A 26,368-nucleotide genomic window follows, 5' to 3' on the forward strand; every position below is an offset into this window, starting at 1 on the left:
TTGGTCACAATTGATGCTTTGTCCTTCAGAGTCGTATAGGACATAGCCACTGCATTGATTCAGTGCTCAGCTATCGAATATGGTTCTGAGAAGGAATTACTTCTCTAGACTGTGAAGTGGGTATCTGAGCCAGAGAATGAAGCCCTGGTCCATATTTAGTCATTATTTAGGGAGAGTGAGGAGTAACAATTTCAAAATTAGAGTTTGGATTAAGCAAAGAAAATAGTAGTCACAAATTGGCTGGTGTATGAGGTGAGTAGAGCTGGATTTTTACCAGAAGTAGAAACCTTTATAGGAACTGCCTATGGTTCAAGAAGTTATGTGTATTTTATGGTTTATCTATGATTATGAAAGGATAATTTTCTAAAAGTTTGTGTTCTTCCTCTGGGGATTATTAGCATCTATTAATATCCACAGGAATTTTACTACTAATAATGCCAACTTATTCTTGATTCAGTCCTTTTGGCACAGGGACCTAAACTAATTTACATTAATTTTGTCAGTAATTCTTATAATATCCCTGTGTAGGAGCTGCTTTTTAGATGAGGTATGTGAGAATTTGTTAAGTTTACATAGTAGGTCAGTCTGTTGGATGGAAAGTTGTACCCAGTATTTGTGCTTCCAGGCTTAGTGTGTTTAATCACTGAAGTGTGCAGTCTTTCTACCTAATTCTCCTCCGCGTTTATCCCTCCTATCATGGAGGAAGTCATATCAAGCAAATAGCAGGAGAATTCTGTCTTCTAAGAGGTTAAAGACTTTTCTGCCTTGAGGCGTGGAGTTCCCAATCCTTGGCTTAGGACGGAAAGAAACAGCAGAACACTGTGATGTTCAGCTGAAATGGCTCAACTGTTTTTTTGCATAGTTTTTTGTTCTCTTTTTAAAAATTCTCCTTTTGGGAGGAGGTGAATATGAGAATTTTCTCTCTGCATACCTTGTATGTGAGGCAGGTGGCTTGGTTGTTTTTAATGCTCAGCAGATATCACTACTTGCTTTTGGGTTGGGGGCCAGAGAGGAGGAGGTGAAGCAGCCACTTTTGGGTGGGGTTGAGGGGAGGATACAATGTTGGAAGGAGGACATTTCTCTATGTTTTCTTAGTCATAGGACTCTGAATCCCAAGTAGCTAAATTTAGCTCAGGTTCCTGTTGAAAGCATCGTCTTTTTGGGGCGGGTGGTGTGGGGAGAACGGAAAACCTTTTTGTGTATCCTGCTCCATGAAGCCAATAGGGAAGCAGGAGGAGGTGAGGTTGCCATGGAGATGGTAGCTGTGTGCAAGGAGAGAGCAGCAGGGTTTAGAATTCCAGGAAGGAAGAGAGAGTGATGTCATCAGATTCCATGGACCAGCCCAGGAACCCCTGTGAGGTTGGTGGGGAGTTGGGTGTGTGGGGGGTGGTGGAGTGGGAGTTTGTGCAGGGGAATTGTGGCTTCAGTAAGGTGTGGGGAGTCCAGTTCAAGCAGAGAGGTTGGTCGTGTGGAATTATGCTGATCTGCATTAATGCCTGATTTAAAAAAATTCTGGAAATCATTCTAAATTTGCAGAATATTTTCTTTGTTGAAAAAAGACATTTATTTAACAAAGGAGCTCATCTGGATGTAGAAATGTAATATCTTTTTATAGTTGTATCCCTGAAGTATTTGTGTGTGCCTTTATCCCTTGTATGTGAGGGTGTTTGTGCGCATATTTTAGTATATAGTTGCCTTTGTACAATACCTTTTATGGTGCTGCATGCAGTTAAATGCTTCATTAATGCCTGCTGATGGTATTTATTTTTATATGGATGGATGTATATAAATAAAACACACTTAAAAATAATCTGAAAAGAATATCAAAGCAGTTGCTTTTTCAGCAGAAAGGAAAACTGCATGCTTCAAGACAGTTGATCTGAACATATGCATGTTTGTGCTGATAGTGAAGGGCAAATGTGTCTCTTTTGGTATGACTAAGAGTCTGCTTTTTTTTTTTTTTTTTTTAACAAATGTAACAGAACCTGTGCATCCAAATGAGTATTGCCCTTCAAAATAGTCACCTTGACTGGTGATAACAACCATTGCACAAAACATAAAGAACTCACATTCGGAATCGGCTTTAGAGATGAGTGATGAGGAAAACGTTTTCAATACCTAACACTGAATTTTGTATTTTAAAAATACCTACCTAGGTTTTTGAAAGATACTAGGTTTCTTTGAATTGGCTTTTCCTGATTTTGTGATGTTGTCAAAAAGTCAAATCTGTGCTCAAATGGTGAGCTTTTACCCCATTTGAAGATGCTTCAAGTCGTGGGTTTAGGCTCTGAAGGCATTTTCATGCTCAGATGAAGGGCTCTTGAAATATTTAGTTTAGCAGTGCCGTGTTTTGAATGATGGTAGCATCTGAGGAATAAGAACTTAGCCTTCCCAGGGCGACATCTTATGGGGTGACCCATTTGGATTGATTTGTTCGAGTGTGTCTGTTAAAATCAGTGACATTACCATTGGGCAATGTGGGAAGCAGCTTTAGATGGTGTGTCTGAGGGCACAGACTCTTTGGAATGGGGTTGGCTGAAGTCTGAACCCCTCTTCTGCAATTTAGTCACTGACCTTGGACAAGTTAGTCTCTTGGTGCATCGACTTCCTCGTGTGTAAAATGGGAATGATAGTGCTGTAAGTACCAACCTCACAGTGTGGTCCGAGGACTAAGTGAGCTAATATGTAAAGCTCTTAGACATTTGGTGTGTTCTCAGTCAGTGCTTGCTGTGGTTATTGTCGTTAATAATTATATATTTCTTTGAATTACAGAATTCTGAGGTAGAATGTGCCTGGAGATAGTATAGCTCAGTAGTCCCTATTCTGTACAGTTGGCCTGTCGTATCTGTGGGGTCCACATCTGTGGATTCAACCAACCACAGATGGAAAATAATTCAGAAAAAAATAACAATGCAACAATAAAAATAATACAAATAAAAATACTAAATAACAGCTATTTACATACCATTTACACTGTATTAGGTATTATAGAGATGATTTAAAGGCTTTGGGAGGATATGCATAGGTTATATGTAAATACTGTGCTATATTATACATCAGAGACTTGAGCATCTGTGGATTTTGGTGTCTGAGAGGGGTCCTCAAAACAGTCCCCCATGGACATCAAGGGATGACTGTGTTGAAGTCAACCTGGACCTCATTCCAGACACCACTGAATCAAGGAGGGAAATCTGTAGATTTTAAATTATTCCCAGGTGATTCAAAGGATCAGTCAAGATTGGGAGCCATTGAGTATAATCTGTTTACAGTATGGCCCCAGCACTAGAAGCTTCATTTCCTGGTAGATGCAGGAATCTCAGAGGCCATCCTAGACCTACTGAATCAGAATCTACATTTTAACAAGATACCTGGTGACCTGTCTGCATGCTAACATTCGAGAAGCACTGCTTTTCTTCTACGAATGTGAATAATTGGGCGATAACCACAGGTTAAAGATGAATTATCTCTCAATGTTTCCCATTGCTGGAAGGGAAACAGTCTGGCTAAGCCAGTGTGTAGATGATCATACACTTACCTTCCCTATTTCTTGGCCTAGGGATAAATGCTTTTCTGGACTAAACTGCTGTGTAGCATGTAACAGAAAGAACAGTTATAATTATGGCTCTGGCTCTACTGTTTACTAGCTATTTGGCCTTGATCCAGTCATTTAATCTCTGAGTCTCACTCTCCTTACCTGATAATGGAAATGACATCCAGAAATAATGTATATAAATTATCTAGCACATTGCAGTGCCTGCATATGTTAATGGCTTTTCCTTTCCCCTTGCCTTCAACCTTTCATTGATAAATCTGTAGCGTAGTTCTAGTCCCTTAGAAAGGGCCACCAGTGGAATCTCAGTACCATCTCATCTCTGTGGGCTCTTCTTGCCCTTCTCCCAGCTATCTTGAGTATTTAATTGTACTTGCAGAAAACTAAGCTTTACAAATATATATATATATATAGTTTTCTCTACCTCTTTCTGCAAAATGCCTTTTACTTAATGGAGACTATTATCTAAGGGCTAGAAGATGAAGAACTAAAGGAGTTGAATAATTGAATTGATACAAGAATCAAAGTATAATGAGATATCACAGAGGCAGCCCTTTTATGAATTCTTAGTAGTTGACCATTTGTTTAAAAAAATGAAATTCCTGGTTTTTGAAACTTGGCATCAAGAAAAAAACCCTCGGTAGGTTTGAAGTTGTTTAAAGTCTTCTAGATTGGTTCCAAGCAAGAATTTACGTGGTAATTATCAGGAGATCACTGAATTGATAAGTAATGAGCATTATCTTCGTTCTGACGAGGGAATTAATACAATAAAAGGAAGTTCAGGGACTTGCTCTGAGGACACTAGAAGTAGGTGGCAGAGAGTCTAGGTCAGAGAGTTGGCAGTTGTGGCCAGCAGGGCATTGGAAGCAGCCGCAGCGGGAGGAAATAGAAAGGTCCAGTTTTACTCAGATCTTAATGGACTTAGGGATAGGCAGTATTGTGAACTCAAAGCATATAATAAAAATTGTTGGCCGGGCGCGGTGGCTCAAGCCTGTAATCCCAGCACTTTGGGAGGCTGAGACGGGCGGATCACGAGGTCAGGAGATCGAGACCATCCTGGCTAACACGGTGAAACCCCGTCTCTACTAAAAATACAAAAAAAAAACTAGCCGGGCGAGGTGGCGGGCGCCTGTAGTCCCAGCTACTCGGGAGGCTGAGGCAGGAGAATGGTGTAAACCCGGGAGGCGGAGCTTGCAGTGAGCTGAGATCCAGCCACTGCACTCCACACTCCAGCCTGGGTGACAGAGCGAGACTCCATCTCAAAAAAAAAAAAAAAAAAACCAAACAAAAAAACAAAAAAATTGTTACAGTGATAGTTTTTCTCTATGGGGTAGGTATACTTTCAGGTGCTTTGTATACCTTATTCCTAAACTTAACATCCTTGCAAGGTGTAGACATGATCACATATATTTTATAGACCAGAAAATAAAATTGAGGCCCAGAAAGGTGAGTAACTTGTCCTAAGTTGTTCCTCTAATAAACAACAGAGCTGGTTTAACATCATGTTCAATAGCAGTGTGAGTGAAGAGACCGTTATAAAACCAAATTGAAATAATATCTATCAATTAAAATAAAATTTATTTTGTCTATAATGACTGTTTTTGGGTAGAATTGTTAATTTAAGTTTGGACTGTGGTAGTCAACTCAGATAGACTGTCTCAAAGAGACATAGCCTATCTCAAAGGGACTTTTTTGAAGTTGCAGAATGGTCCTTTAATGTATTTCTTTTGTACTCTGAGGCTAATTAAGACATATCTTTGTTTTTTTAAATGCCAAAGCTTGTGAAGTCTTCAGTTTAGTGAAACACCAGTTTAGATTGAAATATCACAACACAAACTGATTTGTTGGTGGTTATCAATTGGCATATTTAGTCATAATGAGTATTCACATAATTGTGTCTGTTAGTCTGTTATTCCATTCAGATCCAGATGTAGATAATTATCAGTGATTGCACAGAGTGAATCATATATTTAGACAGATTTCTAAGTTACGGTTGGAAGAACTCCAAATGAGAGGACTTGGGTTCCAGGCCCATTTTTGTGACCTTGGACATGTCACTTGAAACTCAAGGGAATGAACCTGAGTTTCCCTTATCAATCAAAAGGGAATAATGTTGTCTACCTAACAGAATTGTTATGAGTAGGAGGATGTGCTTGACACCAATTTCTGCTTCTTACTAGCTCTGTAACCTTGAGAAAGACATTTAAAACCTTGTGGTATGTTGGTTTTCTTATCTGTAAGGTCAGTCTGTGCTATGTGAATATGGTTGCAAGGTAAGGAGTGTGCAAGGAAAGTAGCTGAATTAGAATTAGATGACCTCTGTGGGTCCCCTCATCATCTGTGGTCCTGTACTTGTCAGAACTGCCTATGTGTTGATATGTGGTGAAGTGTTACATACAACTAACTTATTGTTCCTTATCGTTATTGTTAACAGGGCTGCCCCATTGAAGAACAGGCACTGTGTAAGCTATGTTGTATGTATTATGTCAATTCTTGTAACAATCCTATGAGGTAGTATTCTCATTTTAAAATGGAAGAATTTGAGGCTGAGAGATGAATTAGCTTTCCACAGCCATAGAGCTAGTTGGTTACCAGAGACATAGGTCAGTGTGATTGTAACAACTGTACTTTCCCCATATCTCACTGCACATGCTATTGTGACAGGCCAAAACTAGGACATGGGCTTATTATGCCACGAACTGCCTGTACCAAAGAATGGAATGACGACTGAATAATTATATTCTTCACCACCAAACACTTGCTGTTAAGGAAGGAGAGAAGCCAGTTTCACTTCAGAGTGTTCTTGCTGAAGTAGTAAAAATTATTACTGTTACTAATGCTCCATCCTTGATTATGAATCTTTTTAATAATCTCTGTGACAAAATGGGTAATACAAATAAAGCACTTCTGCTGCATACTAAGTATGACAGTTATCTAAAGGAAAACTGCTTCTGTGATTGAGTTGCCAACTGAACTTTTTTCATGGGATGCCATTTTTATTTGAAAGAACAGCTGATAGACTATGATATTCAGCGTTTTATTAAAAATGAATAAGGTGGCCAGGCGCAGTGGCTCACCCCTGTAATCCCAGCACTTTGGGAGGCTGAGGCGGGGGGATCACGAGGTCAAGAGATCGAGACCATCCTGGCCAACATGGTGAAACCCCGTCTCTACTAAAAATACAAAAATTAGCCGGGCGTGTTGGCATGCGTCTGTAGTCCCAGCTACCTGAGAGGTTGAGTTGGGAGACTTGCTTGAACCCAGGAGGTAGAGGTTGCAGTGAGCTGAGATTGTGCCATTGTACTCCAGGCTGGGCAACAGAGCAAGACCCTATCTTAATTAAAAAAAAAAAAAAATGAAGCGAGCCTGTCATTTCAAGGAAAACTGATATTTGTTGCCAATGATAAAATCTGAACTTTCAAGCAAAAACTAGAGTTTTGGAAAACTTGTATCCTGGGCTATGAGCTTGATAGCTCTGATCCTTAAAAGACTTTTCTGATGAGATTGGTGGTGATATTAGTGAATGTGAATTTTTTGATGTTCTGTAACAAGATGTGTCAACAGTTGGAAGATATTTATAACTTAGTGAACTTGTATTTTATAAATGAACAATACATAATGTTGCAAAATTATACGTAGGCAAAAAAATCCATTCAAAGTACAAGACCAGTGAATTTTTATATTAACAGTATGAAAAAATTCATTGATAAGGTTTCGCATGCTACATTGCACCTAACCTTTGGTACACTATTAAAGAAGCATATCTAGAGATAGGTGAAAAGACTATTAAAATACCTTGCCTTTTCAACATATAGATCCGTGGAATGCCAAACACCTTTCATATACTTCAGAATAATGTTGAAACAGATTGAATGCAGAAGCAGGTATGAGAATCCAGCCATCTTCCATTCCATCTCCAATCCCCAGGCCACAGTCTAGTACCGGCTTGTGGCCTATTAGGAACCAGGCCACACGGCAGGAGGTGAGCAGCAGGCACCACTGCCTGAGTGCCACCTCCTATCAGATCAGTGGTGGCATTAGATTCTCATAAGAACGCGTACCCTACTGTGAACTGCACATGCAAGGGATCTAGGTTGCCTGTTCCATCTAATGCCTGATGACCTAAGGTGGAACAGTTTCATCTTGAAACCATCCCCACCCCCACCCCACCCCCCATGGAAAAATTGTCTTCCATGAAACCAGTCCCTGTGCCAAAAAGATTGGGGACCACTGTTCTATTAAGTTGGATGTTAAAAATATTTTTAGAAATGTAAAATAATGACACTCTTCTCACTGGTTTCGTTTACAAACGAAACCATTTTCATAACATTTTTTAGACTAGCATAATGGTTTATTATTGGTACTTAAAGGAATTAACACATTTTTTGAATTATTCCGTTTTAGTTTCTTTTTTTTTTTTTTTTTTTTTTTTTTTTTTTTTTTTTTTTTTTTTGGAGACGGAGTCTCGCTCTGTCGCCCAGGCTGGAGTGCAGTGGCCGGATCTCAGCTCACTGCAAGCTCCGCCTCCCGGGTTCACGCCATTCTCCTGCCTCAGCCTCCCAAGTAGCTGGGACTACAGGCGCCCGCCACCACGCCCGGCTAGTTTTTTGTATTTTTTAGTAGAGACGAGGTTTCACCGTGTTAGCCAGGATGGTCTACGATCTCCTGACCTCGTGATCCGCCCGTCTCGGCCTCCCAAAGTGCTGGGATTACAGGCTTGAGCCACCGCGCCCGGCCCCGTTTTAGTTTCTAATAGGCAAATCTCAGTTATAACCACATAAACAAAAGCTCTTTGGAATCTTTGGTAATTTTTAAAAGTGTTAAGGTATTCTGAAATCAAAAAAGTTTAAGAATTGCAGCTCTAATTCTCTAATCTTTTATTTCAGTAGTGGTTGAGACCTCTTAAATTGGTTCTGTAAGTCATGAATGGATCTTGACCCACAAATTGAAAGAGAGTGGGCAAGAGTTAGAGGATTGCATTGTGAAGGGAGGTGGGATTTTGCTGAATTTTGCTCGAGTTGATGTTTGAGAATATGCCCAGGTGTGAAGTAAATTAAGTAAAGTTTCTATCTGGAAATTAGTTATTTGTGGTCATCCTCCAAACTCCATTCAAGTCTTACCTACTGTGAGTTCTCCTGTTTGTAATTTCTTTATGCCTTTCTCACTTCATTATCAACCATGTACACTTGTTCTCTCTGGGCCATACATTTACATTTTATTACATGGTTCATATTGTATTTGTTTACATGCCTCTTTCTCTTACTAGACTGTGAGTTCTTTGAGAAAAGAATCCCTAACTTATTTTCCTTTGCATTCCTACAAAGTTCCAGACACATAAACGTCCCTCAGTAAATGTTTGCTGAAGGAATAAATGAGAAGAAAAAGAGAATAACCAAGTGGGGCAAGGCTTGGGATATTTGGAACCTAATCATGTAAACAGTGGAGGGCCATTAGTATGGAAGTGTTATGAGTGGTGTTTTAGGTAGTTAACCCTGGCCCTGGTAAGAAAGCTGGGCAGGGGTGGATGGAGGCCAGCTCTTAGCTGGACCAGCCGAGAGACTCTTGTTAGAGTAATTTAAGCTTGAAGGCCTGGATTAAGATGAGTGCTTTTGCCTTAGATACTAAGACACACATCCTGAATCCTGAGGAGTATTTATAAAATCAGAAACAATACCATCCATACTGCTTGACAGTTGTTGTGTACTTGTGCTGAATTCTGTGTTAAGAGCTTTATGTCTGTTGTTTCATTTAATCTTCACAGCATCCCTGAGGTAGGTATTGTTGTTATCTCCATTTTTTTCGAGTTAAGTAAAAATAATACATGTTCATTTGTTGAACGGTTAGAAAATACAGATAAGAAACCTCCTCCCCCCACAAAGACATATATCACTCATAAATCCAAATTCAACACCAAGACATATGACCACTGTAAACATTTTGGGATATGTACTTCCAGACTTAAAATATATATATATATATGTGTGTGTGTGTGTGTGTGTGTTATATGTGCCTGAATATGAGGAAACCATGAATATAAGGCTTTATGCTGTTTTTCCATTGAAAGGAAGGGCTAACCTATTAAGCTTTTAGGGATGTCAAGGAAATAGGCAAATATCTACTTAGAATATGTATTAATTTATGTAATTTAGAAATATTTTTTCTTTTTGGGAAAAAATGTGTATAGGCTGTACTGCATCAGTATCTGTGTCGTTGCTTAGAACCACTTTGAATCTTCAGTTTTCCAGAGTATATACTGAGATACAGCACTTTTTTGAATCTGTATTTATTGCAGTCACTGATGATTTTATCTCAAGCTGTAAGTACTTACTCAAACAACAACAGGAAGTCTCTTCATTTGTACTGTGGTGTATACTGCATTGATTTTCAAAAAAATGTTAATGGAGGTTAAATTCATGTAACATAAAATTACCCTTTTAAAAAAGTGAACAATTTGTGGCATTTAGTACATTCACAGTGCTGTACAACCACTACCTCCATGTAGCTCACATTTTTACATCACCCTCAAAAGAACCCCGTATCCATTAAGCAATCATCCTCTCTTTCCCCTTCCTTGCAGCTGCTGGCAGCCACCAATCTGCTTTCTGTTTTGATGAATTTACCTATTCTGGAGATTTTATAGAAATGGAGTCATATAATATGTGACCTTTTATGTCTGGCTTCTTTCATTTAGTACTGTGTGTTTTCAGTGTTTATCCATGTTGTAGCATATATCAGTACTTCATTCCTTTTTATAACTGAATGATATTCCTTTGTGTGTATATAGCACAATTTGTTTAGCTGTTTATCCCTTGATGGACGTTTGGGTTTCCGTCCTTTGGCTATCGTGAGTAGTGTTGCCGTGAACATCTGTGTACAAGTATTGGTTTGAGTACCTGTTTTCAGTTCTTCGGGTTTATACCTAGGAGTGGAATTGCTGGGTCATATGGGAGCTCTGTATTTAACTTTCTGAAGATGTGCCAATCTCTTTTCCATAGCAGCTGCTCCATTTTACATTCCCACCAGCAATGTACAAGCGTTTGTCAATTTATTTTTAATGAGGAACACAATAAGACAGGGAAAGTAAAGAGAAAGTATGTGTAGCCTTTGAGTCTATTAGAGCTTTGTATCTCAGATTTTGCTGATGGACTTATTAAATATTTATTTAGCATCACTTCAGCACTAAGAATGAAATTTAGCTCAGGGAAATGAATCTAATCTATTTTAAGTGGTGAACAGACTAAGAAGTGATGATCATAGGAATGAAGGAATGGAAATTTAAATAGACTAAAGTTCCTTGAGGGCAAAGGCCTTATTCATCTTTGTGTCCTCAGCATTTAACAAAGTACTTGGTGTATTATAGGTTTTTTTGGGGGTCTCCAAGACTACCCTAGGTCCAGTGAATTATCTAGGACTTACGGAACTAAGATGTAGTCCTACTTATAGCTATGCTTTATACTAGTAAAAGGCTATAAAGCAATGTCAGCAAAGAAAAAAGGTACATGGGGTGAAGTCCAGAGGAAACCTGACTCAAGCTTCCAAAAGTCCTTTCCTAGTAGAGTCACAGGACTTGCTTTGATTCCTCCAGCAGTAAGTTTTGACAGTGTTGTCTACCAGGGAAGCTTGTTACAGTCTTAGTGCTGAGATTTTTTTGGCTGGGGATGGTGGTGGAGGGGGAGCTGTTCACATAGGCACCCTAACCCTAGCACATATCAAAATTCCAGACTCCCAAAAGGAAAGCAGGCATTAACAGATAAGAGCCACTCTGATCAGTTCTGGGGATAGAACCCTTGTAAAATCTTCAGTTCCCAGATACCAGCTAAGGCCAACTTTGGAAGCTGCTTTCTCTGAGAATAGCAGTCAGACCTGCTATGTTAATTCTTTTTGCACATAAATGTTCAGTTTCTTTTAAAAATGTGTTCTTAGGTCTGTGAAGAAAAATAAACACCATAGTAGAAAGCCAGCAGGGACTTTAATGTAAGACAGACCTGGATTTGTAATATGGGGGGAAAATTGTATGGTTTTTCTGAGCCTCAGTTTCCTTACTATAAAGTGATATATCACAGGGTTTTAGTGAGAATTAAAAGTGATAATGTTTATAAAACACTACGCATAATGTCTGTCTTATGTATAGTAAGTAGCTGTTAACATTTTTTTCCAGCTCACTTGTATGAGTCCAGGTCCAGCCAGGAGAGAGAGACTACACAGTACTTTGGACAGGGAATTTAATATAAAGAATTATTTACCGCCAGGCACGGAGGCTCATGCATGTAATCCCAGCGCTTTGGGAGGCGGATCACCTGTGGTTGGGAGTTCGAGACCAGCCAGACCAACATGCATGGATGGAAGGAAGGAAGGAAGGAAGGAAGGAAGGAAAAGGAAGAGAAGGAAAGAAAGAAAGAAGGAAAGAAAGGCATTAGGGCATGGGGCACGCATGAGGGATGTAAGTTGTGGGAGGGAGAAGGTGCGTTCTGACTGAATTCCACCCTGAATGTCCTCAGGAGGAAATATGTTTGGGGTCTTTCTGCCTTAGTGACCACCAGGGCAACAAACTAAGAGAAAGTCAGATGGAATCTAGCCGGAGGCGGGGACATGTGCGTGCTTCCTGGGACATTCATTCAACTTTGCTGCTTGTTTGACAATTTTTGGCCAGACTCGTTGGCTCATGCCTGTAATCCCAGCACTTTGGGAGGCCAAGGCGGGCGAATCACCTGAGGTCGGGAATTTGAGACCAGCCTGACCAACATGGAGCAACCCCGTCTCCACTAAAAATACAAAATTAGCCGGGTATGGTGGCACATGCCTGTAATCCCAGCTACTCAGGAGACTGAGGCAGAAGAATCACTTGAACCCAGGAGGTGGAGGTTGCAGTGAGCCAAGATCACGCCACTGCACTCCATCCTGGGCAGTGAGCAAAACTCTGTCTCAAAAAAAAAAAAAAAAAAGGGCCAGGCATGGTGATCCCAGCAATTTGGGAGGCCAAGGCGGGCGGATCACGAGGTCAGGAGATCGAGACAATCCTGGCTAACACGGTGAAACCCCGTCTCTACTAAAAATACAAAAAAATTAGCTGGGCCTAGTGGCACGCGCCTGTAATCCCAGCTACCTGGGAGGCTGAGGCAGGAGAATGGCATAAACCCGGGAGGCAGAACTTGCAGTGAGTCAAGATCACCCCACTGCACTCCATCCTGGGTGACAGAGCGAGACTGCATCTCAAAAAAAAAAAAAAAAAAGAATTATTTACCATAAGAGGAGATTGAAGTAATGAGAAATTGGCTCGTAGGAAGAAAACTAAATAACAGCAGATATGGATCTGCTGTATCTGAAATAGCAGATATAATGTAATAATATGATTGATGTGTGATAAAATAGAATTAGTGTAATAGCAGCTAAGCAGCTAGCCTGGGACTGAAATGTCATACCCAAAGGGCCATCTCTGTCAATACCACCAACCACTCCCTGGCCGAGAGACTGAAATCCGAGGCGCTTTGTTGGAAAGGCATGACTTTGACTCTCAGAATGGCAGAGAAGTAAGTCCCTATGGACCTCTACCAGCAGAACTTGCTGGAAATCTGTCCTTTTGAAGTTGCCAGAAACTACCCTCTAGGATACTTGAGGAAAGCTCTTCACAAGGAGTTGTTTCACTAGAGGCACTTTGCCATATGACAGCATGAAAAGGGTTACTGAGGGAAGCTACTAGCTGCTGGCTGCTGTCCATTGTAGGAGCTAGGATGGAGGGAAACTGCTTACCCTGTGGGAACCCGCTAGGCAAGCACAATGGGACCTGGAGGAGAAATGCTTTCTTCCTACAGTGTATCTCCTGTGTCCTCTGTGGATAAAGCTTGACCTCATGCATGCTGGCAAAGGAAAAATATTTAAAGGGCCCAGGTTCGTTTTCACACAGCAGGCAAAAAGGGTAAATTTGGAGCTGATAATCAATTAATTGATAACCAGCATATAGATGGAATGGATGTTTAATTCTAAATCCTCAGAAAACAGGAAGAAGATGGTAAATGGACAGAGATCTAAGGAACCTCAAAAATAAGTAAGACACATGCCAAAAAAAAATGAAGTTGGACCTTACGTCAATACCAAAATTAACTCAAAATGGATCAAAGGCCTAAACATAAGAGCTAAAACTATAAAACTCTTAGAAGAAAACTTAGAGTAAATCCTCATGACCTTGGATTTGGCAGTGGATTCTTAGACATGACACCAAAATCACAGGCAAAAAAGAAAAAACAGATGAATTAGACTTTATCAAAATTAAAAACTTTTATGCATCAAAGGACGCTGTTAACAGAATGAAAAGGCTACCCACTAATGGAAGAAAATATTTGCAAAAATATATCTGATAAGGGATTAATATCCGAAATATATGAAGAACTTTTACAACTCAACAACAAAAAAGCAAATGGCCCAATTATAAAATGGGCAGGGGACTTGAATACACATTTCTCCAAAGAAGGTGTACAAATGGTCAATAAGCACATGAAAAGATGCTCAGCATCACTAAGCCATAAAGGAAATATAAATCAAAACAATGAGATAACACTTCACACTCATCAGGATGAACATACACACACAGTAACAAGTTTAAGTAAGAATATGGAGAGATTGAAACTCTTGTGCTTTGCCGGTGGAAATTTAAAATGGTTCAGTGCTTTGGAAAGCAGTATGGCAATCCCTTAAAAAGTTAAATATTGTCACTGTGCAAGCACCATAGAATTACCAGTGATCCAGCAGTCCTGCTTCTGGATGTTTACCCAACAGCATTGAAGGCAGGGGCTTGAATAGATATTTGTACACCCATATTCATAGCAGCTTTATTCACAATAGTTAAAAGGTAGAGGCAACCCAAGTGTCCATCGACAGATGAATGGATGGACAAAATGTGATTTTTACGTACCACATATTGTAGGCTGCCATACAGTGCTATGCACATAAAATTGTCTTTTCATATAATTGTAACACAATAATATTATTTGAACTCAGAAGGAAATTCTGACACATGCTACAATATGGATGGACCATAAATATATGGTAAGTGAGATAAGTGCAGTGAGCTGAGATGATGTCACGGCACAAACATTGTTTGACTCTACTCGTGTGAGGTACTTAAAGTAGTCACACTGCTGGAGACACAAAGTAGAATGCTGGTTGGCAGTGGAGGAGGGAGAGAGGAATGGGGAGTTAGTGTTTATTGGGTGCAGCCTTTCAGTTGGGGAAGATCAGAAAGTTCTGGAGATGGATAGTGGTGGTTGCACAACAATATAAATCTACTTAATGCTATAGAATTATATACTGAAAAATGGCTAAAATGGTAACTTCATGTATATTTAACCACAATTTAAAAAAAAGGAAACTGCTAAAGAATATTTATAGTATGATCTTAAACCTCAGCACTAGAAAAGATTAACGGGAAACTTTATTTTTTTAAATTTTAATTAAAATTTTTTTTGAAACAGTCTTGCTCTGTTGCCCAGGCTAGAAAGCCGTGGTACAATCTCAGCTCACTGCAGCTTCCGCCTCCTGGACCAAGCCATCCTCCCACTTCAGCCTGTCAAGTAGCTGGGACCACAGGTGTGCGCCACCACACCTGGCTAATTTTTAATATTTCTTATAGACCCAGGGTCTCCTTGTGTTGCCCAGGCTGGTCTCAACCTCTTGAGCTCAAGCAGTCTTCCCACCTTATCTTCCCAAAGTGCTGAGATTACACGAGTGAGTCACTGTGCCTGGCCAGAATTTTATTTCTTATTTATGTACTTCAAAATATAATTTTGTCATCATGATTGAGTTTGATTTTATTTTTTTAAATGGGAGAAGGAAGTGGATTTGTAAAGGAAATTGAAAGAACTGAGGGTGGTGGCCAAACAGGAATTGATGACAGCAGAATGGACTATCTAGCTGTATGAAGCATACATTGTCATACCTGGGCTGTATGATACGGCCTTTTGTTCCGAGGCTGCACATCTGTACAGCATGTGACTGTACTGAATACTTTAGGCAACTGTAACACAGTGTATCTAAACATGGAAAAGGTACAGCAGAAATACAGTGTAAAAGATAAAAATGATACACAGGTATAGGGCATTTACGAATGCAGCCTGCAGGATTGGAAGTTGCTGTGGATGAGTCAGTGAGTGAGTGGTGAGTGGATGTGAAGGCCTCGGGCATTACTGTACACTACTGATGACTTTATCAACACTGTACACTTAGGCTACACTAAATTTGTACAAAATTCTTTTTCTTTAACAACAAATTTGCCTTAGCATACTATAACTTTTTCACTTTATAAACTTTAAAAAATTTTTTAACTTTTTTATTCTTTTGTAATAATACTTATCTTAAAATACAAACACATTATACAGCTGTACAAAAATATTTTCTTTGTATCCTTATTCTGTAAGGTTTTTAAGATTTTTAATTTTTTTTTTTTTTTTTTTACTTTTTAAACTTTTGTTGAAAGCTAAGACGTAAACACACAGATCAGCCTAGGCTTCCACAGGGACAGGATCATCAATATGCTTTCCACCTCCACATCCTTCCCACTGGAAGGTGGTAAGGGCCAGTAACACACATGGAGCTGTCATTTTCTATGACAACAATGCCATGTGCTGGAACACCTCAGGAAGGACCTCCCTGAGGCTATTTTACAGTTAACTTTTTTTTTTTTTTTTTTTTTTTTTTTTTTTTAATAAGTAGAAGGAGCACACTCTAATGAAAAAAGTATGGTATGGCAAATACATAAACCAGTAAAATAACCACTTATTGTCTTTATCAAGCACTGTGAACTGTACATTATATGTGCTAGACTTTTATATTACTGGCAGCACAGTAGGCTTGTTTATGCCAGCATCACACAAACACATAAGTAATGTTTCATGCTATGACAGTTATGATGTCACTGCGATGGGAGTTTTTGGGAAAGAGTTTTGCTCTGTTGCCTAGGCTGGAGTGCAGTGGTGTGATCTCGGCTCACTGCAACCTCCACCTCCTGGGTTCAAGGGATTCTAGTGCCCTCAGCCTACTGAGTAACTGGGATTACAGGCACTCATCACCACACCCAGCAAATTTTGTATTTTTAGTAGAGATGGGGTTTCGCCTTGTTGGCCAGGCTGATCTCAAACTCCTGACCTCAGGCGATCCTCCCTCCTCAGTCTCCCAGAGTGCTGAGATTACAGGTGTGAGCCACTGTCTGACCAACTTCATTATAGTCTTTTGGGACTACCGTTGTTTATGCAATCTGTTGTTGGCCAAAGTATTGTCATGTGGCCTTGACTGTATATGTCACAAAAGGCAGAGTTTCTTTGGTCGCTTTAGAGCTATTCTCATTCATTCTGTCCTTGAATACTAGAATCAGTTTACAATATCACTAGGTTCTGAACACCTTACAGTGAGGCAGAATGGCCATTTGGCACATATTCCTAAAGAACTGATGTAGGTAGAGTAAGCTAAGAAAATTAAAGGTTGGTTATTTGGAAATGTGCTACTTTGTGGGATTTATTCCCATAGACTATATAATATGCAACGGATAGACATAGGGGTTGGGAAGGAATTCTTTTTGAGCTTCTCCAGTATGTTAAATATTGTGCCAGATAAGCTTCACCTGATCATCTCACTTAATGTCACAACTTTATGTGGTAGATATTATCTGTTACACAGCTGAGACAATTTAGGGTCAGAGATATTAAGGATTTTGACTAGAGTCACATAGTTAGAAAGTGACCCAGCCAGAATTTGAATCTGCATCACTGACTTCCAAGGTTCAGCCCAACCTTTCTATTGCATGATGGCATGATGAAAGGAGTTACATATTTCTATAATATAACTAGTAGTCTAAGGTGAATACTTTATATGATTTGCGGGTCAGGAGTTCTAAATTCTGGGTTCTCTTTCATATCTACCTAGTTTGAATGACTGTGGACAAGGCACTTCTCTAAGTCTCAGCTTCCTCACCTGTAAAGAAAAGGGGTTTGATTGGTTATTTCTTAGACACCTGTGACCACTAGTGAAGAAACTGTAGTGTGTTTCAAAGATAATCTTCGAGAACCCAGTAAATTCCCTGTGTCAGGTTTTACCATGAAACATGCTGCTTATACCAGGTCATTTTTAATTAAAAAAAAAGGGGGGGGCAGTAAATATGGAGGGAGTAGTGAATGTAACAAAGAACTGTCATTGATTGTCTTGTCTTGGTGTGGGGGTAGAATGAGTTTTTGTGTAGTGAAAGCTTAGTTTACTAGTTAACAGTTGGACCTCATGTTGGGACCATGTTGTTAGATACTATCAGATTTGTATCAGTTATAAGTCTTCATCTTATCTCTAGGTATTTTGAACTCTTATGGTTTGGAAGCAGAATGACACCCTGTGGTCACTTAGCAATTTCTCTTCTTGAGGCTGGGCACACTGGCTCATTCCCATAATCCCAGCACTTTGGGAGGCCGAGGCAGGAGGATCACTTGAGGCCAGGAGTTTGAGACTCTCTGAGCGCCTCAAGGACAAGAATGCCAGCACTATGTTTCTCAAAGCAGTTGTTCAATCCACTCTTACTGAATAAATGAAGAATTCTTCTGCTTAAAGAGATTTTGCAGATGTAGGTGCATATAGGAACATCTAAGCAGTCAAAGAAGAATATAAAAGTCAGATGCTATTTTTCTTTCTGTGTATCACTTCTCTCAGTATCCACTGTACATTCACATTCACAGTGCATTGGCAGCTGGGTTGTTTTTTTTTTTTTTTTTTGAGATGGAGTCTCGCTCTGTCGCCCAGGCTGGAGTGCAGTGGCGCGATTTTGGCTCACTCCAAGCTCTGCCTCCTGGGTTCACGCCATTCTCCTGCCTCAGCCTCCCGAGTAGCTGGGACTACAGGCACCCGCCACCACACCCGGCTAATTTTTTGTGTTTTTAGTTGAGACGGGATTTCACTGTGTTAGCCAGGATGGTCTCTATCTCCTGACCTCATGATCCGCCCACCTCAGCCTCCCAGAGTGCTGGGATTATTGGCGTGAGCCACTGCGCCCGGCCAGCAGTTGGTGTTTTTTTTGTTAGTTACTTAAGGATTTTTCTCTTGCACTGTCACATGTCCACTAACCAGAAGCTTCTAAATGGTTTTAATTGCTGACCTCTTAGTTCATAAAGATTCTTTTGACTGGTATTTTATTTCTTATGTATGTAGTTTTATTTTTGAGCAGTCCCTGCCGAGACAGAGTCAGTTTCTTTCTTTCTTAACTTAGTAGGCCAGTAATGCTTGCTTATAGACATTTCGCTACTAAAACCTTTTCTTTTTGGACTTTTAACACATCTGATTTCCATCTCTTCTGTTCCAGTAGATTTCCTTGTAATTCTATCTCTGCTTTAAATGCCAGTTATTGTTTTTATGCTGATTAAACACTCAGACTTGCATATCATTAGATAATGATAATCATCCCTGACCAAACCAGGCAAATCTTTCCCACTATTAGGCTGGCACAAAATAATTGCGGTTTTTACCATTACTTTAATTTTGCACCAGCCTAATAGTTGTCATGAAGTAGTAGAAGTGTTGGGTGTAGAATCAAGACCTAAGTCTGGAGGCATTTCAGCCACTGCCATTAGTTATTTGATAATGAGCAAATCACTTAAACTGTCTGAATTTCAGTTTTGTCATCTGTAAAATAACATTTATAAAACTTGTTTTATACATTGTGAGGACTAAGTGAGATATATAGTTGGTTTTATAAGTTATAAAACATTAAGAAACACTGACAACAGCTTTATTCTAAGTCATATGTGAATTTTACACAATGTAAAATTTGGGTAAAACGTGCCCTTTCAACCTTCCCCAAATCTTACTCTTCTCCCTGGAGGTAACCAGTATTAGAAGATTATTATAGATCCTCCTTTGTCTTTTCTATGCCTTCAGTTACCTTTTTTTTTTTTTAAAAGAGATGGGATGTTGCTGTGTTGCCCAGGCTAGTCTCAATCTCCAGGGCTTGAGTGATCCTCCTGCCTGAGCCGTCTGTGTAGCTAGCCATTTCTGCTTGAGCGTTCTGTTCTGCTGTCATTTAATATGACCTGAGGTCATTCATAAAGATTTTACCTTATTTTAAAACTCGTGCAGGTGGAATGTTGAAATTTTGCAGTAATTGATAACGCTATTACGTTATTAATGGAAACTGAAGTTTTTTTCTTGTTTTTCACTATCGCAAACTGTTTTGAAAATCTTTGCACATGCTTCTTTGTCTAGATAGAGATGTGAAGTTACAAGAAGGTATATGCATTCAATATTTTGATAGTACTGTCAAATTACTTTCCATAACAGGGTCCCAATATACTTATATTCCTACTGTTAGGTGTGAGAGTATCCGTTGACTCATCTTTTTGTCTATTTATGGTGTTTCCATTTTTGCTAATCTCATAAGTGAAACATGGTATCTCAAATCTAAACGAATGTTCATGGGCAGCATGGTGTGAGCAGAAAAACCATAACTGGAAACAGTTCAATTATCCATTAAGAGGAAAATAGGACAGATAAGTAATTTATTTGACATGTTTATAGTTTATAAGAGAATACTAAATGGCAATCATAGTTAGTAAAATAGTTATGTGCGCTAGTGGAGATGAATCTTATATAGTATCAAGCAAAAATGCCAAATTACTAAAGAATACCTGCAGTAGGATCCATGTCTGTAAAATTCAAAATCATGCAAAAACATGTAAGAGACGGGTATATGCAAGGAGGGCTTGAGAGTTCCAAATAGCCTTATCTGAGAGGTGGAAATAAAGAAGAGTAATGCTTTGCTAAGGCAGGCGGAGGAGTAAATCCATTTCCTCTGACACATCTCTGTGCAACCTGTTACAACCAACTTTTCTATTGAAGTTTTTGACAATACTGGCTTATACGAATGTGATCTTTTCCTTATAGGAGTTTTGTTTTGTTTTTTTTTTTGCATTGTTGAACTCCAGGATTTCATGGAATATGGTTCATATGTGGGATGTCCTCTCGGAGTGATGAATTTCTGTTAATATGCTTTTGGGATTTTTGATTACTTTCTTAATGCCCTTCTCAGACAATCATGAAATGTTTCTTGTAAGGGGATAATATGGAATGATTAGAAGGGATGAGACCTGGAAAAATGGAAAGAACAGGGGCTTTGTAGTCCAGCAGACGCAGGTTGGCAGTTTGACTTTCCCATTCAATATCTATGTGTTATCGGGCCAGTGACTTACCTTCTCTCAGTTAGTTTCCCCAGTGATAGGAAATGTATTTTTGTATACTGCTATATTAGCTCATTCTCTTTGCCTCTATCTCTTCCTCTTCCCCTCCATCCTGGAACTGTACTGGTTAGGTGCTCAGTATCGGGGGGTTATCATCATCATTGTTAAAATTTGTAGAGAATGGTGCATGGAAGTAAATTTGTAGAATCCAGAACAAACAAAAGGCACTTGTGCATTTCGGAAGGAGCCTTGTTCTTTTGTTAAAATCTAAACTGCATATTTCCCCTATAAAAATCAGTATGAAAAATAGCCAACATTGCCTATAACTATTATTATTTTAAAATAATTTAATGAGATATAATTCACAGATCATAAATCTCACCTTTATGAAGTGCTTTTAGTGTTTCAGTGGTTTTTAGTTTAATAATGGATGTGTGCATCCATCACTAATGTCTAATTCCAGAACATTGTCATCTCCCCTCAGATAAACCTCGTAGCCATTAGCAGTCACTGCTCGTTTCTTCCCACTAGTCCCTGGAACCACTAATATATTTTCTGTCTCTATGAATCTGCCTATTCTTGACATTTCAAACGAATTGAATTATATCATTTGTGGCCTTTTGTGTCTGTTTTCAAGCATGGTGTTTTCAGTATTCATCTGTGTTGTATCTGTACTTTATTTTTAAAATTACTGAATAATATTCCACTATAGATGTACCGTACTTCATTTATCCATTCATCAATCGACGGACATTTGTTTTTTTCCTGCTGTTTGGTTATTATGAAATAATGCTGCTATGAATATTCATGTGTATTATTTTGTATGGACATATGTTTTCAGTTTTCTTAGTTAAATACCCAGGGGTGGAATTGCTCGGTCATATAACTCTATGTTTAATAGAAGCACTATCCAGCTGTTTCCAGAGCAGCTGTACCATTTTACATTCCCACCCGCAGTGTGGAAGAATTCTGATTTCTCCGCATCTTTGACAATACTTATTGTTGTCTGTCTTTTGGATTATGACTATTCTGGTGAGTGTGAGTTTTATCTCAATGTGGTTTTGATTTGCATAATGACTTATGATATTGAGCATCTCCATGTACTTACTGGCCATTTGCACATCTCTTTTGGAGAACTGTCTGTTCAAATATTTTGCCAATTTTTAAGTTATTTGTCCTTTTGTTCTTGAGTTTTAAGAGTTCTTTATGTATTTGGGATACACATTCCTTGTCAAACATATGACTTGCAAATATTTTCTCCCATTCTGTGGGTTATCTTTTTATTTTCTTGTTGGTGTTCTTTGAAGCACAAAACATAATTTAAATAAATTTTTTTTTTTTTAGAAGTGGGGTCTCACTAAGTTGCCCAGGCTGGTCTTGAACTGGGCTCAAGAGACCCTCTCACCTTGTTTTCCTAAAGTGCTGGGATTGCAGGTGTAAGTCACTGCACCCAATCTTTAAAAAAAAAATTTTTTTTTTTAAGAAAGTGTGCTTACTCTATTGTCCCAGGCTAGAGTGCAGTGGTGTGATCATAGCTTACTGAAGCCTCAAACTCCCAGGCTCAGGCGATCTTCCTGTCTCAGCCTCCTGAATAGCTAGGACTGCAGGTGTGTGCCACCATACCCAGCTATTTTTTGAAATTTTTTGTAGAGATGGGTTTCACTGTGTTACCCAGGCTGGTCTTAAACTCCTGGCCTCAAGCAGTTCTCCTTTGGTCTCCCAAAGTGCTGGGATTACAGGCATGAACCACTGCACTCAGCCAAAAGTTTTACATTTTGATGAAGTCTGATTTATTTGTTTTCCTTTGTCGGTTGTGCTTTTGGTGTCACATTGAAGAAACTGTTGTCTAATCAAAGGTCATGAAGATTAGCTCTTATCTTTTTTTTTTTTAAGAGTTTTATGGTTTTAAATATGCTCTATTTTGGGTTAATATTGTTTATAGTGTGGGGTGGGGTTCCAACCTCATTCTTTTTTTTTTTTTTTTTTTTTTTTTTTTTTGAGACGGAGTCTCGCTCTGTCGCCCAGGCTGGAGTGCAGTGGCACAATCTCGGCTCACTGCAAGCTCCGCCTCCCGGGTTCATGCCGTTGTCTTGCCTCAGCCTCCCGAGTAGCTGGGACTACAGGTGCCCGCCACCACGCCTGGCTAATTTTTTTGTGTTTTTAGTAGAGACGGGGTTTCACCGTGTTAGCCAGGATGGTCTCGATCTCCTGACCTCGTGATCCACCCGCCTCGGCCTCCCAAAGTGCTGGGATTACAGGCGTGAGCCACCGCGCCCGGCCTCAACTTCATTCTTTTACATGTGGATGTCCAGTTGTCTTAGTGTGGTTTGTTGAAAAGACTGTCCTTTTCCCTTTGATGACACATAACTGTAAGGGCGTGTTTCTGGACTCTCAGTTGTATTCTGTTGGTTTATGTGTGTATCCTTATGTCAGTATTACACTCTCTTGATTATTGTTGCTTTGTAGTAAACTTTGGCATCAGGAAGTCGGAGTCCTTCAACTTTTTTCTTCTTTTACAAGATTGTTTTGGTACCCATGATTTTTTTTAAAGGCAGTTTTCCTCAGTGTCTAATGTGCTTTCTTTGAGGAGACTATAAATATTAAAATATCCAAAACAGGTTCATAGGAATAGATAAAGAGAACTTGGATTGTCTATGATTGCTTCAGTGACTGAATTCCTACACATTTTTCTGGTTATTTAGCTCCGTGTATTTATTTACACATTCTTTTGGGTGTCTACATGTGTTAGATATTGTGCTAGATCTCAGGGAAATCATGATGAACAAGACACAGGGTCTCTGCAGTGAGCTTAAGTTGTCTTCGGACTTTCATGCTTTTGCCTATCAAATATCTGAATATAGTCAACCTACCAATTAGTGGAAAGTTTACTCTATTGTTATATTCAAAAGTCCTATCAATGAAAATTTCTTTTACACTGTTCTGCTAGTAGGAATGAAAGCACAAATGAATGGAAGAAGAGGATGAATATCTAAGTAACGATGTTGAGCACTTTGAAAATTACAAAAGCACTGTATGTTCTCATTTACTCCTTTGTGTGCACATGTATCTTCCCTCATTTAAAAGTTCCGTTGAAAGCAAGGACCTTGTTTTTATTCGTCTTTTTTACTCCATCAGTCAACTAACAGTGCTTGGAAAATTTTAATATTAGTATATGTTAACTGAATGATTGAACGGGTCGGATAAGCTGGAAATGAGTGTTCATGTTATGTGACCTTATACTAAATTAGGGTTTGCATAGCTTTTATTAGCTATCATCCTTGCCCTCAAGGATCTTGATTTAGTGGTTTAAAGTAAAGATGAGACAGATACTCAACATGATAAGATCAATTAGAATCATAAATAACATAAAAAGTAAGCTGCACAAGTAAGCTAAGTAAATATTAAATATTAAGAGGAGTCATTTAAGTCCATAGGATGATATAGAGTAGTAGAGAAAGTCTTGAACAGAGGTTGAATTTCATCCAGATTTAAGAGAACTGAGGGGATAAAACAAAAAATAAATAAATACAAAAGTAAAAACTGAGGGGAAACAGGTTGATAGAGACGGGGACCTAGAACTTTTCTGGGTCAAGAGGCAGTTCTCAGCAGGGTTGGTACTTGTCCCCTTTCCATCCAGAGGACGTTTGGAAATAAACCAACAAGTTTTTAGTTATCCTAGTGTTTAGGGGTGCTAGTGGCTTACTGTGAGTTGGGAATGGGGATGCTGAAGTCCCACAGTGTATGATGAAGTTAGGAATTACTCTGACCCCAGTCTCAGTAGCACCCTGCCTAAGATATACTGGAAAGGAAACAGATTTAGCTGTATAAGGAGGAAAATAGTTTTTCTGAATAGTGCTCCTAAGCAAATACTGTTTTTTGTTTTTGCCAGTGTAGAGGCTTAACGAGGAGATATATACACTTAGGTAGGGTGGAATACAGTTAATGGAACATTTTAGGAACCAGGGCAGGAATTTATATTTGATCAGTTTGGATGATTTTGATTATTCTTAACATTTTCTTTCATCTCATAGTTTGATATTTTTCTTGTTTTTCTCATAGAACGAGCCTCTGACTCCAGGTTATCATGGATTCCCAGCGCGGGACAGCCAGGTTGGTATCTGCTATTTGTAACTCAGATGATGTATGTGTGTGGTGTGTTTCATCAAAGGGTTGCTGTGATAGAGAACATTTCCTGAAATTACTTACTTTGAAAGGGAATGGGCTTGTTTCAGCAATGAATGTACTTTTACAGATGTAAATTAAGCATATTTTAAAATTCTATAAGTATTATGTTATTAAAATTGTGAATATTATAAGAGAAAATAATTACTCAAGCACAGTCACGATTGCTTTTGTATTTTCTTCTCCAGGCTACATAATAATTTTTTGACCTGGTTTTCTCGATGCTTCATAATTCTGAATGCTGGACTCGTTTCTTTATTACCTGCCAGTTAGCCCCTGCCTGCACAGAGTTTTTGAGTCCTTGTAATGATCTGTAGCAAGAAAATTCCATTCTCCTCCCTGGGGGTATTCAGCCTTATGGTTTTAATCAGGGAAGGCTTGCTTGAGAAAGCGAAGTTTCTGCCGCCTTTCTTTGTTAGATGGGAGGATGACTGGAAAAGCCCAGGCCCTATTATGGGTCAGAGCAGAACTGCTTCCTACGAGCCACCCTCAGTATGGTTTAGGCAAGTGTATAAAATGCCTTCTCTATCTTTTTGCTGTTTGAAGACTTGAGCAGATGACGTTGAAGCAGAGCTAGGATAGAAGAACAGGTAAGGCTTCCTCTTAGAGAAATGGCGTGGCTTAAATCACCTTGCCTCCAAAAGAAATTTGTCTCCTTGCTGTTTGGAGATATTGACATTCTTCAGGAGATTTGAAAGGGTAGCTCCTAGAAATATCTTGGAATGCCATTATTCCTTACAGGGTTGTCAAAAAAAAAAGCTACCATTGTTCTACTTGTCCAAGGGATATGAGTTACAGTGCTAAATGAAAGAGTTCATAGTGTCCTTTCCAGAAGTTCACTGAATCTCATCAGAGCTCCTGAAGCGGATCTTAAAAACTAGGATGGTCGGCTGGGTGCGGTGGCTCACACCTGTAATCCCAGCACTTTGGGAGGCCAAGGTGGGTGGATCATGAGGTCAGGAGTTCGAGACTAGCCTGGCCAACATAGTGAAACCCCGTCTCTACTAAAAATACAAAAATTAGCCAGTTGTGGTGGTGCGCACCTGTAGTCCTGGCTACTTGGGAGGCTAAGGCAGGAGAATTGCTTGAACTGGGGAGGCGGAGGTTGCAGTGAGCTGAGACTGCGCCATTGCATTCTAGCCTGAGTGACAGAGTGAGACTTTGTCTCAAAAACAAAACAAAAAACAAACAAAACAACAACTACAAGAAAACAGAAACTAGGTTAGTTGATAATCAGTAGTCACCTGTTTGCAGGCCTTTCAGATTTGAGAGTATTTGTCCAATTCTTGCACTTTTGGTGCTCAGTTGATGTCAGATTGGCCCCAGATAGGGCATGGAGAGAAGAAGTGTTGTTATCTCTGTGTTCATCCCCCACTGAGTTCATCACTGTTGATATTGAAGATGAAAGCTTTTGGTAAAAGAGCCATTTATCCCAAATCTAAAG

At 39.3% G+C, this 26,368-nt stretch overlaps 1 protein-coding gene across 15 annotated transcripts in view; it reads left to right on the forward strand.

Annotated features, from left to right (window-relative positions):
- RBFOX2 (RNA binding fox-1 homolog 2) overlaps window positions 1-26,368 on the forward strand; it is a 295,689-nt gene that overhangs the window by 66,751 nt on the left and 202,570 nt on the right. For 12 of the 15 annotated variants that reach the window (XM_073006749.1, XM_073006750.1, XM_007975639.3 and 9 more), the window contains exon 2: window positions 24,802-24,852. In XM_073006749.1, coding sequence (XP_072862850.1) covers window positions 24,802-24,852 — 51 coding nt within the window. Of the gene's footprint in view, window positions 1-1,290; window positions 1,360-24,801; window positions 24,853-26,368 lie in introns of those variants that run through there. The other 3 variants (XM_007975641.3, XM_038007516.2, XM_073006748.1) reach the window with 2 other exon arrangements.

Source organism: Chlorocebus sabaeus, chromosome 19 (assembly GCF_047675955.1).
Source record: "Chlorocebus sabaeus isolate Y175 chromosome 19, mChlSab1.0.hap1, whole genome shotgun sequence".
Taxonomy (NCBI): domain Eukaryota; kingdom Metazoa; phylum Chordata; class Mammalia; order Primates; family Cercopithecidae; genus Chlorocebus; species Chlorocebus sabaeus.